Source organism: Lolium perenne, chromosome 4 (genome assembly GCF_019359855.2).
Source record: "Lolium perenne isolate Kyuss_39 chromosome 4, Kyuss_2.0, whole genome shotgun sequence".
In the NCBI taxonomy this organism is placed as follows: Eukaryota; Viridiplantae; Streptophyta; class Magnoliopsida; order Poales; family Poaceae; genus Lolium; species Lolium perenne.
The window spans coordinates 388,620,207-388,632,078 of NC_067247.2; the positions used below are offsets into that span (position 1 = coordinate 388,620,207).

Here is an 11,872-nt window from a genome sequence, read left to right on the forward strand (position 1 = left end):
ATTCCTACATATTTTCCATGGGCGGTACTGGGAAGTTCCATATTACTTTCCAAGATGGTCGAGTCCGTAGGCGCTTTTAGCACTGAATATGCCACGTTAGCTGGATGCCAAGCAATGAAGTCATCTTCATCCCGATGAGGTGATGTCTGAATTTTAAGATCTCTGTTTTGCAAGAACTGCCACAAGCGCTGCTTGTTCCAGGTGCCATCCTGTAGTAGGAGGTCTGAGATTCACCTATACCTGCATCTTCCTTGGGCTGATTGCAGGTGGTTATTAGTATCCCCATCTCTAATAAGGCAGTGCTAACTGCAAAATCTATAGTGAGCTTGCAAATGTTCAGCACCAAAGTAACCAAAAAAAAGCAGTAAAGTGAGTCCGTGACTGTCAACGCATTCACAAGACAGACATAGTAACCGTTGATTACCACACGCCAACTTTAAGTGCCGAAACATGAATCGCAATCAAGCCCACAGCTGCAGTGCACAACAATCCAAATCTGTAACATTTTGTGTCTTGCATAAAATGTTTGAATCTCTGGTAGTCATAGCTCACTACAAAAGTTTAAAATGGCAGACTAGTGGAATCTGTTAGCCATAGCCAACACTAAAGTTCAAGATGGCAGACTTCATGAGAATATAACCGCTATTCGCCTATTCCCCCCTGGGGCAACAGCACACAACATTTACATTTCTCTCACTGATGTCTAGAGGAACGATGACCATAGAAGTTTCCCCTGGTTTTCTTCTCCAACAAAGCAGGACCAAAGTGAAAAATCTGCAGAATAAAATGATCTCAGATAACTCAATGCAACAGTCATAACTTCTTAAACCAGTTAAAATTTATTCATAGCAGATTGCGGAAACAATCTAATGCTCACCTTGATATCTCGTATACTAGTAGCATCATCTTCATGTGCAAAGTTAACCATGCATCCAGATAGTATGTCCAGGCATTGCCGATCACAAGTACTGCACAAATATGACAAGGACAAATTTAGACAACAGAAGTAACGAATCAGATTTCAAATGCGCCAGAAACATTCTTTGCTAAGCACTTTGGGAAACTGTACAGCAGACCAACTGTTCAAAATTAACTAGTGTTACAGGATCACAAGCTGTAGAGCAAATGCAGACCCAGTTACATTTACACAACAGATTCTAGTTTACCTTTTCTACATCAGGAGGAATTGACCAGTTTTGGATGTCCAGTTTTCTTGTCGATCTCCACTCTTAGGCCTATATCTGCAATCTCTGGAGTTAAGATTGGTTCTTGCATCTGAAGTTCAGAGACCTCCTTCTGGTTTTCCTCATTTTCTTCAAGCAAGTTCTTCACAGCTAGCAAACCCCACTCCCTCAAGTATGCATTTCCTTCATCAATGACACACTGCTGCAATAGCAACATGATCCCATTTAGCTGCCTAACCTCATCCTGCACCTGTTTCCTTCCGTGCAAGCAATTGGCAATGATGGCAACTATATCTCTCCTGTAACCGTTGTATGGGCAGACTTTTGCACTTGCAAGGGCTGGTTGTTGATCTCCTTGTTCCTTTGCAATCGCTTTTCTGATTGTACTTGGGAGCTCAAGATCACGTAGGTACTTCAGAAGGTGTTTTACAAGACCAGTTTGCAACAGTGAGTCAACAGGAGCTTCACTCTCTGACGAAGCGGGTTCCCATGCACATATGTCCTTCAAGAGCAGCAACGAATATCCAAGGACATCGATTTCAGGGCAACCAGTTGGAAGAGAAGAGCTACCCCGGCAAGTAAAATCCACATTCTCAGCAGCATGCTTCTGCACATTCAGGACGTGAAGTGCAAAACTGTTTGAGACAATAACTTCTTCAGGTCGTTCGGTCAAACATCTTGACAATGTACCCAGAAGAAATGCATGCTTAGCAGTAAACCCATTTCCAGATTCACCACCATCACTATGCTCAGCACTATCAGTTGAACCTAAGGCTGTAAACAAGGTTTCAAACATCTCCTCTTCAACACAGATTTTGACGAGAAGCCACTCCAACCATTCTTCCTTGTGCCCCACTGCAATTGGTAATTAAGGTTATGACCATACACAAGCAAACCATGGAAGGAATGGGAGAACCAAATGAATCAACCAGAGAACAAAGTGCGACCTTTGACTACATCCTAGTTATAATAAGTAAACAAATAAGGTAACCATAACATCTGTATGTCAATGTTTAAGTAAAATTGTCTTCCAATGGTTATATATGGTTCTCTGGTACATATGCCACAGGCAAGTTTAGACTATGCACTTCAAGACATGCGCCATGCAGCAATCTGAGGAAACACATTGTAACAGTTCCAACTATGAAGCAACTGACGAATACTTCAGCAAACATAACAACCTGTGATACCACATTGTTTGTTACCAAGAAGTAGGAACAGGTTGTGCAATTGTGCTAACATGCTTTAAAAAGTTGAACCAAACAAGCAGGTGCTATGAACTAAAGTTCTCCAAAAAAAAAGTATTCCCTGAATAATCACAATCAACCGGTAAATGCACTACCATCCCTGAATATTACTTGTTCCTTAGCAAAAAAACGTAAGCATTCAACATCTGATATATCCAATTCAACAAAACGCATGCTCATAGTTGCTCACTTATTTTACACTTGGCCAAATACTTCCATTGCTGAAATAATCTGCAATGTGCACATTGTACTTGTATCAAACCAATCCACAGCATGGCAACCGTAACACAGATTCATAAGAATAAGCAACCCGTAATTTTACATTTAAAAAACTAGAAGATGCAGCTAAGAAACAAATTGCAAATCAAGGCATCTAGCAGCAGACATGATGTGTGAATGGGAGAACCAAATGAATCAACCAGAGAACACGGAGCGACCTTTGACTACATCCTAGTTATAACAAGTAAAAAAATAAATAAGGTAACAATAACATCCATATGCCAATGCTAAGTAAAATTGTCTTCCAAAGGTCATATTTGGTTTTCTGGTACGTATGTCACAGGCAACTTTAGACTCTGCACTTTTAAGACATGAGCCATGCAGCTATCTGAGGAAACACATTGTAATAGTTCAAACTATAAAGCAATTGACGAATACTTTAGCAACATATTGAACCTACATTGCTGCTTACCAAGAAGTAGGAACAGGTTGTGCAATCGTGCTAACATGCTTTAAAAAGTTGAACCAAACAAACAGGTGCTATGAATTCAAGTTCTCCAAATAAAAAGTATTCCCTGAATAATCAAAATCAAACGGTAAATGCACTACCACCACTGAATATTACTTGTTCCTTAGCAATGAAACATAGGCATCCAACATCTGATATATCCAATTCGATCAAAGGCATGTTCATAGCTGCTGACTTATTCAACACTTGGCCAAACACTTCCATTGCTGAAATAATCTACAATGTGCACATCCTACTTGTATTGAACCAATCCACAGCATGGCAACCGTAACACAGATTCATAAGAATAAGCAACCCGTAATTTTATATTTATAAAAAACTAGAAGATGCAGCTACGAACCAAATTGCAAATGTAGGCTCTAGCAGCAGACATGCGTGAATGTGCAGAATCAGAATCCGATAATGGCGAGACTCACCTCGCGAGGCGGTAGTGACGAGTTGGACGAGTATCGGCAGCCCCACGTCCTGATGGCAGAGCTCCCGGAGCCTCGCGCGGCCGGCCTCGCCGGAGCAGCAGGTGTCGAGCACCATGCAGAGCGGGTCCACGACCCCCGCGTCCGGGACCCCGGCGAGCTCCCGCAGCGGCCCCGGGAAGAGCGCGTCCCAGACGGCCTCGCGGTTCCGGTCCCCGCCGAGCGCGGCGTTGCCGAGCGCCTGGAGCGCGGCGCGCGCGACGTCGGGGGCGAGGGAGGGGAGGGCGAGCACGGAGGAGGCGACCGCGGCGGGGCCCGAGAGGAGCACGAAGGTGCGCTGGTTGTTGGAGTCGCCCGCGAGGAGGTTGCGGACGAGGCGGAGGCGCAGGAGGAGCAGCGGCACCGGGGAGGCGGGCAGGAGGCAGAGGGTGTCGCTGAGCGCGTCGGCGAGCGCGGCCCGGCCCTCCCGGGTCCTCGCGGCCTCCAGGAGCGCGGTCAGGGTCTCCTCGTCCTCGACCTCCATGATGGGGGGCCGGCGGGAGGGAGGAGGAAGCGGCGGCGGCGGCGGCGGCGGCGGCGCTGGGGCGGAGGACTTTGCGAGGATGGGGGCAGCAGAGCAGAGGGCGGCGGTGTGGTTCGGGTGAAGATGGTCTGGTCGGTTTGTGGAGGCAGCGGTGTAGTTCGGGTGAAGCTTCTAGTAGTGGCTGTAAAATATTTTTGAGCAACAAACTTCAGATCATGTAGATGTTGATATTTTCTGCGTACTAATTCGAGCAAGAAATTTTAGAGCATCTAGAAATGTGTGAAATATCATCAAATCATGTAGATGTTGACTGTCATTCAGATGATATTCAAACAATGGGTGAACAAACAGGATCAATCACGTAATTGCACCTTAAACCCAACAAGGTGTGTGAATGTTTCACTAAAGAACCAAAGATTCTCACTGACAAAGCATTACAACAATCACGCACGCAGGCCGCAGCTCCAACTTTACAAACTTACAATTCAGACAGAAATTAACCTAAGCAGGCCCCCCAGCTTTTTTCTTCCCCTGCCCTGCCAGATAGCCTAAAAGCATTCGCGGTTTGCACGCTTATTGCAGCCAGGCACGGTTGATCAGTGGCCGTTGGATATCGGCGCAGCGGCACCCTTCACGGCGTAGAACCTTCGGTACATGGAGTCGACATGGGTGAGATAGTAGGTCCCTGTGGCGAGCAAGGATGTGTCCTGGCTGGTGACGAAATCCTTCGCACCGTAGCGGTGCTCACCCAGCTTCAGCGCCTCAACGAACTGCTTCGGTGGGACCTGCCGTAGAAGATATATGGTGAGACAGAGCCAAGCTTGAGGTTTGCAATGAGTAAGGTCAATGCAGCGAGTGACATGGTATTGTAGCCCTGGCAATTAAACCACAATGAACGCTGATGATAAACGGAGAACTTCATGAAAGACTTACGATATGCCTAGACTGCAATTTGTTGGAAATATCCATTATGCTTGCAATGTTCGATAGGCTGAATGGATGCTGGCCTTCGTTAATTTTGAGGGAGAACATTGTCGACGTCATGCCACTGCCATAAGAAAACATGACAATCCTCTGGCCTGCCTGAACATTTCAAAAGAGGAAACGGAAATGGGAGAGGTTAATTTAGTTTGATGTTTATCAGAACCGAAGAAAAACCAGGAGCGTGATTTATACCAGAGTATCATGTTTGTTATGGAGAACTGATGCAAAAGCAGCATAGAGTGATGCCGTGTACATATTCCCGAGTTCTTTTGGGATCAATGTTGTTGGTTGAACCTTGGTACCATACAGGTTCTTTGCAACTTGCTGACAAACCTGCATATATAAGGTAGCACAAATTAACTTCGAAGCATGAGTTATTGCATGGAAGAACTTTTTGAGTGATTTAACTTTTATTTACCTTCTCAAGGTCTCGGCTCTGATAGCTTTCCTCAGATGACAGGCTCGAAAAGGGTTCCAATTTTTCTCTCAAGTCTTTGTCAACAGTACTATTTGACCAAACAGAAATTTTAGTCAGTAAGAAAGTACTAATATTTTTTTTTTTGAACAAAAGAAAGTACTAATAAAAAATATAGAGGCATATAGTTCCTAATACAGTACTGACTAACCTGCAGTTTCTCAAGAAGTCATTGTAGTATAAACGAGCAAAACTTTTCTGTACAAGCTGCACATAGAAAAACATAGAAAAGATTGTAAACAATAGTATGATACAAAACAAATGACCATACATGGTGTATCTCAAATTGCAATGGTGTGATGCCCAAACAGTGACCATGATTATAGGAACTGCATTCTGGGAACAAGTGCAGATGGTAGACTGTTTTCACAATATTGTCTGTGTAATTGGCAGTTCCACTGAGATGCCAAAGGGTACATAGAGCGGGGTTTTATCATACCTTGTTGTATGGAGAATGGAATACAAAAGAATCTGCATCTACAATTGAAAATTGCTTCCCCTCAATCTTCTCATACCTGAAAGATTAAAGAGATCAGTTCTGGTCAAATCAATGGTCAGCTTGATTAACCCGTGTAAGTGAGAGGATTACAACTTACCTTTTGCAGAAGGTTTTGTAGCAAGAATCCAGTGCCACGAGATAGCACGTCTGTGATAGCTTCCCATCAACCACCTGCATGTAATTTATATCTTGTAAAAAGGGATGTTCACATTGGCAGACCACATAAATTCATTTCCAGTATATTTCAAGAGTGGTCAATCTAAACAGAGTTTGGCTGCATGAATTGTCAAAAATTGTGATGTACCGGATATTCACTCGCAAGATCAGGCTTGTAGAAGTCATAAACATGTGCCATATGAGATCCTCTATATTTGCTTTCAAATGAAATAGGAGCATTTGGTCCAATCAACATTGCAATAGCAGCTGCACCGCCAGTAGGACGAGCTGGCCCTTCAGCATAAACCTGATAAGTTGTCAACATGGACCTAAGATGTCAGCATCAGGAATACTTGTTGTCACGGTCAAGTAATACAGTTTTGTGTTCCGGTCACAAAATCAGATTGCATACCGCGCTGTCTGTGCAAACAACGAGTCCATAACGCCCGTCCCATGAGTTGCTCTCGACCCAATTAACACAGTTAAACAAAGCAGCTGTTCCTCCATAGCACGCATTTGAGGAGTCAACTCCTTCAATGTCAGTATTACCACATTCCTGCGTTTAGAGAATAGTGTTACGGGAAATACTTTACCAAAAGGAATTGTCTGCTTGTAAATAGAAGTACTAGCCTTTCCAAAAAAAAGTACTGGTGTTGCAGAAATCTTAAAATAATGCCTAAGAGTTTTGAAAATTGAAATACATAACATATTATTTAGTTATGTACATAAGACGTGCTAGACAAAGTTACACCTAGAAATAAAAAAAAACTTGTTAGCATATTCTTACTGAATGAAACAAACCTCGAAAATTTGCATCAACCATGTCTTTATAGACTTGCTCTTGTCTATAACAGTTTCACTGCCAACTTCCAAACGTCCAATGCACTTTGGATCGATCTTATAATTTTCCAGGAGGGACTTCACCACTGTCAAGCTGAGAGAAAGTCTTAATCAGTTAAATGATATAAGCAGGAATAAAATGGTAAAGAATATATTGTTCAGACATTAAAAACACAACATGTTCATGTCTGGTTTTGATGTCCAAACACTTGAGATGATATCAATTGTTTGGACTTCAGAGGCAAATACAGGGCATCTCGAAGGCTGTATAGTTACGTTAACAGCCAACCATATTGTACTTTTTTTTCTCTAACATCGCTAGTAGTTGGTAGATCGAGCAGTATAGTCAAGTAGTACGAGCATAAGTCCGGAGGAAGACCAAGAAAAAAGATAGGAGAATATGAGTATTTTGTACTTAGGAAGATAATCATACCTCATTGAAATGACATCCTCCACTTCAGTGCAAAAGGCCATGCTATCCTGCCCAAGCCCAATGGTGTACTTGCCTTTGCTCACGCCATCATGAGTTTCCAGTTCTTCCTACAACCAGCATCATGTAAATTTTTCAAGCTAGTAGAAAACTTTATTTTACGAAAATAATAAAGAGAATTGAAATAAAATGTTGATCTGTGAGTGAATGAGGTCGATAAGTAAAAAAATGAAAGAGGTACTAGAAGAGATGCAACAAAAAAAACTGTACAAGCACTAAAACGCCGTTGGATAATGATGGGTTGTTGTATAGTGGCCTCTAAAGTCTTTATTCGGTTTAAACTCAATAGATTCTTTTATGATCAACAGAATCTAATGAACAGAGAAGGATCCATATTAATGCTTTCATAGAACAGTTTTCCAAGAGGACGATATTACTTAAAGCTTAATGACGCTGATCTCTCATTTCAGGGACAGCCGTGTATAGTATTTAATAACACATTTGCCTTGTGTTACACAAAGAAATCTCAGGCACATGACTAACATCAACAGATCAGAACCATTCACACTCATTTGATAGGGTTAACCTCGTCCACGTCCCATGGCATCTCATTCCAACCGCCACCTAATATTATCATCATATATATAAGCATTTTTGCAACAAGTTATCTACAGCCACAAAATTCTGCAGATCTTCCAAGTGGACGGCATCGATATTGGGAATATGATGAACACGTGCGCACGAAGCACCTGCTGGGTTTACAAGCCTATGATAGGAACGAGACGCTTTGACAGCCGTCGGCATCAGCTTAAGCAGAAGACGAGGGCCCTACTACGCCTACAAAGCTTGTTCGGCCGGCATCTTAATTCTCGGCATATTTTTTTCTGTTTAACAAAGTGTGACAACATACGTTCACCAGCTCGCACATTCTGGAAACACCCAGCAAGCTTTCTTTGCGCTAGTACCACCAGCTGGAGGAACTCGTACAGCGCGAATTAATAGCTACAGAGAGTGCCAAATGTAACTGCTTTGACATTACTAACAATCTATGTGATCCCCATGGGACTGCTGCGAATTATAAACCAGTTTTTCTAGAGGACGATATTACTTAAAGCTTCATGATGCAGATCTCTTATTTCCGGGACAGCCGTATATAGTATTTAATAACACCTTTGCCTTGTGTTACACAAATAAAGCTCAGGCACATGACTAACATCAACAGCTCATTCACACTCATTTGTTAGAGTCAACCTCGTCCACATCTCCTGGCATCTCATTCCAACCGCCACCTAATATTATCACCATATATATGTAAGCCTTTCGCAACAAGTTCTACACGACCACAAAATTCTGCAGAATTTCCAAGTGGACAGCATCGACTTGCGAATCTGATGAACACGTGCGCACGAAACACCTGCTGGGTTCACAAGCCTATGATAGGAAAGAGATGCTTTGACAGCCGTCGGCATCAGCTGCTTAATTGTCCACACAGCCTTAATTAAGCTTAAACTTAAACAGGAGAGGAGGGCCCTACAGCTCCTACAAAGCCCATTCGGCCGGCATCTTCTCGGTGTATTTTTCTTTTGGAAGCGTGACAACATTCCTCAAGTAAGCAATGTCCACCAGGTTGCGCATTTTGGAAACACCCAGCAAGGTTTCTTTGCACTGGTACCAGCTGGAGTACTAGTACAGTTCAAATTAAGAGCTACAGAGAGTGCCAAATGTAACTGTTTTACGTTACTACCAATCTACATGATCCCCCTGGCGTGCATTTCCTTCCCATCTCTAGCTACACGGCTAGGATAGATGAATTAAGTTGACACGGACTTAATACAATTATTCTTGTACATTAATGGCTGCGATATTTGAATCTGACCAGACGTAGAACAGGTCGAATGGTGACAAGCTTTCAACAGATAACGGCAGCCTCTTTTCTTAATCTGAAACTGACTCTGTCTGTCTGCACACACCCCCAACCCAAAGGACTCAACGCCTGAACGCGCTCTCACGTGAACAACTGGCTCCCAGCAACAAGAACAACAACAACAAAAAACTCCACTCACCAACCACACACAAAGAGCGTGGTCTTGGATTTAAATTTTACGATGTTTTAACGACTGAAACGGGCGAGCAGACCGGGAATTCAGAGCCGATGCTCTGTTTTTTTTTTTCCTTTTACGGGTAGGAAAATACGGTGATGTAATAAAATCATGGCTGAGAGAGAGTGTGTGTGTGGTGTGGTAACTGGTACCTGGCGCACGCAGTTGGGCGGGAAGTAGATGTCCATGGCGAGGATGCCCACGTCCTTGACCCTCTCCGCCTCCATCTCTCCCTAGTTTCCGAACTTCAGCTGCAACCAAACAAGACCACATGAACAAACGAAGCAGACAGGGAGGCGAGATTGCAGTTCCAATCCCTCGCAGATCAGACCGTAGATCAAAAGAAGAAGGGAGAGACGGAACCGTACCAGTGAGAGAAGACGAAGAAGAACGCGGATCGCCGAGGGAGATGCGGGATGGTAGCAGGCGAGGCGAGGCGAGGCGAGGTGGTGGACTCTGCCAGGCTCCGCGCCGTATATATACGCCGCTCGCCGCTTTTTCTCTTCGAAAAAGGATTTTCCTTCCTCGTCTTTCTCTTCCCCGATGTTGAGGTTGCGAGCGGTAGGTGGTGGTGGTAATTACGGACACGGCCTCCCTCGGTAGTATCGACCGGCTGTCGCCTCGGGGAATCCCGATTCTCATCCTGCGGCTGGCGGTCGTGTTGGAGTTCTCTGCGTCCGAGCCACGATCGTGGAGACCGGGATCCCCACGATCCTGGAGATCAGACCTATTTTCTGTACACACGCACCACGCCCCGTTAATGCAGTCAAACTTGGAGAGATGTATACTATACTCGGCTTGACACGTCGTGGTGGCACTGGTGCTCATCTTTCCTTCTTTCGCACGCATGACATCGAGTACATTCGATTCGGTGGTCAGGAGAGTTAGTGACACTTAACCCAGGCCTGGTGTCTCGTGAAAGTGTGGGATATCTATATCTCTTATAAAGCAAAATCTTACTAGAAGGTCATTTAAGTTTGTCTATCTCAACATGCAAGCTATCCACATCATCATTCTATTAGTCATACAATTGTCCATGCCATCCACCACTAACATCCATTAATACTCTACAAGCAAGACACATCATCTATTTTTTAAGTCATCCAATTATCCACATCATCAACTTTTAGCCGCCAACTACATAACTATTTTAAGTCAGTTTTTTTTAAGTTAGTCTCTTGAATATTTACGCATCCTGCATGTTCCTATAAATAATATCCTATTCCAATCAACTTATACCCTTTTGTTTTTTACAAAGTAGAGTTATCGGAGAAATTCCCGCTGCAACGCGTAGGGTATCCTTCTAGTTTTCATTGAAAAGTGATGTTTAGCTCAGCGCACGTGGTGATGAGTACGTACATGTTTGCAAGGGTTCACATTTATATCGTCTTGATTATACCTCTGACGTAGCCCCGACTGGAAGAAGTTTCTCTGGACATAAACTGTTGGACAATTATTTGAGGTCAACTATGTTACAAGACGGGTTGTATGGCTTGGTTACATGTTGTATTGAAAAGGATATCTTAGATAACATTGATCTTGAAATTTCCTCAATGATTTTGAGTCTAGAAATGTCAGACGATTTTTTTTGTGAATCATTGCATCATTATTGTGGATGGACTCATTGGAATTTGGTTTCTATTTGAGGTTGATCGAGGTGATAAAACTAGCAAGGAATACTACTTTTATATTTTGCTACTCTTTTGATCTTTCTATCATAATATGGCATTGCTTGGGTCTTTAACAGTTGTTTACAACATCTCGGACTAGGAATATGTAGTTAGATGTTAACTTTTAATATTTTGCAAGTAAAAGCAGACACATATATACAAGGCTATATATTTCCATATGTGTATATACATATTAACTTCGATGTCATGTCGTCAACTTCGTCCTAGAGCCTCCAAAAATATAGAGCCGGCCCTGACAATGTCTACTAAGATTCTGAACTCGTGGAGCCTCAAGATTCGTCGATGGTTACCAGAAAATCTGTGGACATTCTTGTTCGTGTGGTGTGCGAGTGTGCATGTTTTCAGTACCAACCATAGCTCAGCATGTGCATGGGCCAGCAAAAGTCTACGGTTTCCGTATCACTTGTTACGATTCTTCGTCCACTTCACATCTACGGCCCTGCTGGCACAAGATTATCTAGACTAATTTAAATGTTAATAATGCACCAAACGTTTGGTGGCAGATAATGTTAATGGAAGAAATATGGATTCAAATCCCCGTTCTTGCTTTAAAATTCAGACATGCAGATCATACATGAATTAC

The 11,872-nt window shown here is 43.1% G+C and overlaps 2 protein-coding genes across 2 annotated transcripts; both read right to left on the reverse strand.

Moving 5' to 3' along the window:
• Positions 1–493: 493 nt before the first annotated feature.
• LOC127297351 (uncharacterized) lies at positions 494–4,255 on the reverse strand. The gene is made up of 4 exons (XM_051327659.2): positions 3,596–4,255; positions 1,167–2,039; positions 878–968; positions 494–774 (listed from the first exon to the last, which is right to left on the reverse strand). The coding sequence occupies exons 1-2, from the start codon at positions 4,113–4,115 to the stop codon at positions 1,177–1,179; spliced, it is 1,383 nt and encodes a 460-aa protein (XP_051183619.1). The 5' UTR covers positions 4,116–4,255; the 3' UTR covers positions 494–774; positions 878–968; positions 1,167–1,176.
• A 140-nt stretch (positions 4,256–4,395) lies between these two features.
• LOC127297350 (hydroxymethylglutaryl-CoA synthase) lies at positions 4,396–10,135 on the reverse strand. Its single transcript, XM_051327658.2, has 13 exons — positions 9,967–10,135; positions 9,751–9,849; positions 7,503–7,609; positions 7,031–7,163; positions 6,642–6,785; positions 6,378–6,536; positions 6,171–6,244; positions 6,014–6,089; positions 5,726–5,781; positions 5,518–5,605; positions 5,292–5,432; positions 5,049–5,198; positions 4,396–4,900 (listed from the first exon to the last, which is right to left on the reverse strand). Exons 2-13 carry the CDS (start codon positions 9,823–9,825, stop codon positions 4,712–4,714), a joined length of 1,392 nt encoding a protein of 463 aa, XP_051183618.1. The 5' UTR covers positions 9,826–9,849; positions 9,967–10,135; the 3' UTR covers positions 4,396–4,711.
• Positions 10,136–11,872: the final 1,737 nt, after the last annotated feature.

What these genes read in the sequence shown, in the direction of transcription:
- LOC127297351 (XM_051327659.2), bottom strand. Translation starts at nt 4,115, where the DNA reads ATGGAGGTCGAGGACGAGGAGACCCTGACCGCGCTCCTGGAGGCCGCG. An exon ending in CGTCACTACCGCCTCGCGAG is followed by an intron (nt 2,040 to 3,595) that starts GTGAGTCTCGCC and finishes TACCAATTGCAG; the next exon opens with TGGGGCACAAGGAAGAATGG.
- LOC127297350 (XM_051327658.2), bottom strand. Translation starts at nt 9,825, where the DNA reads ATGGAGGCGGAGAGGGTCAAGGACGTGGGCATCCTCGCCATGGACATC. An exon ending in TCCATTCTCCATACAACAAG is followed by an intron (nt 5,782 to 6,013) that starts GTATGATAAAAC and finishes TTCTATGTGCAG; the next exon opens with CTTGTACAGAAAAGTTTTGC. An exon ending in AATTGCAGTCTAGGCATATC is followed by an intron (nt 4,901 to 5,048) that starts GTAAGTCTTTCA and finishes CTTCTACGGCAG; the next exon opens with GTCCCACCGAAGCAGTTCGT.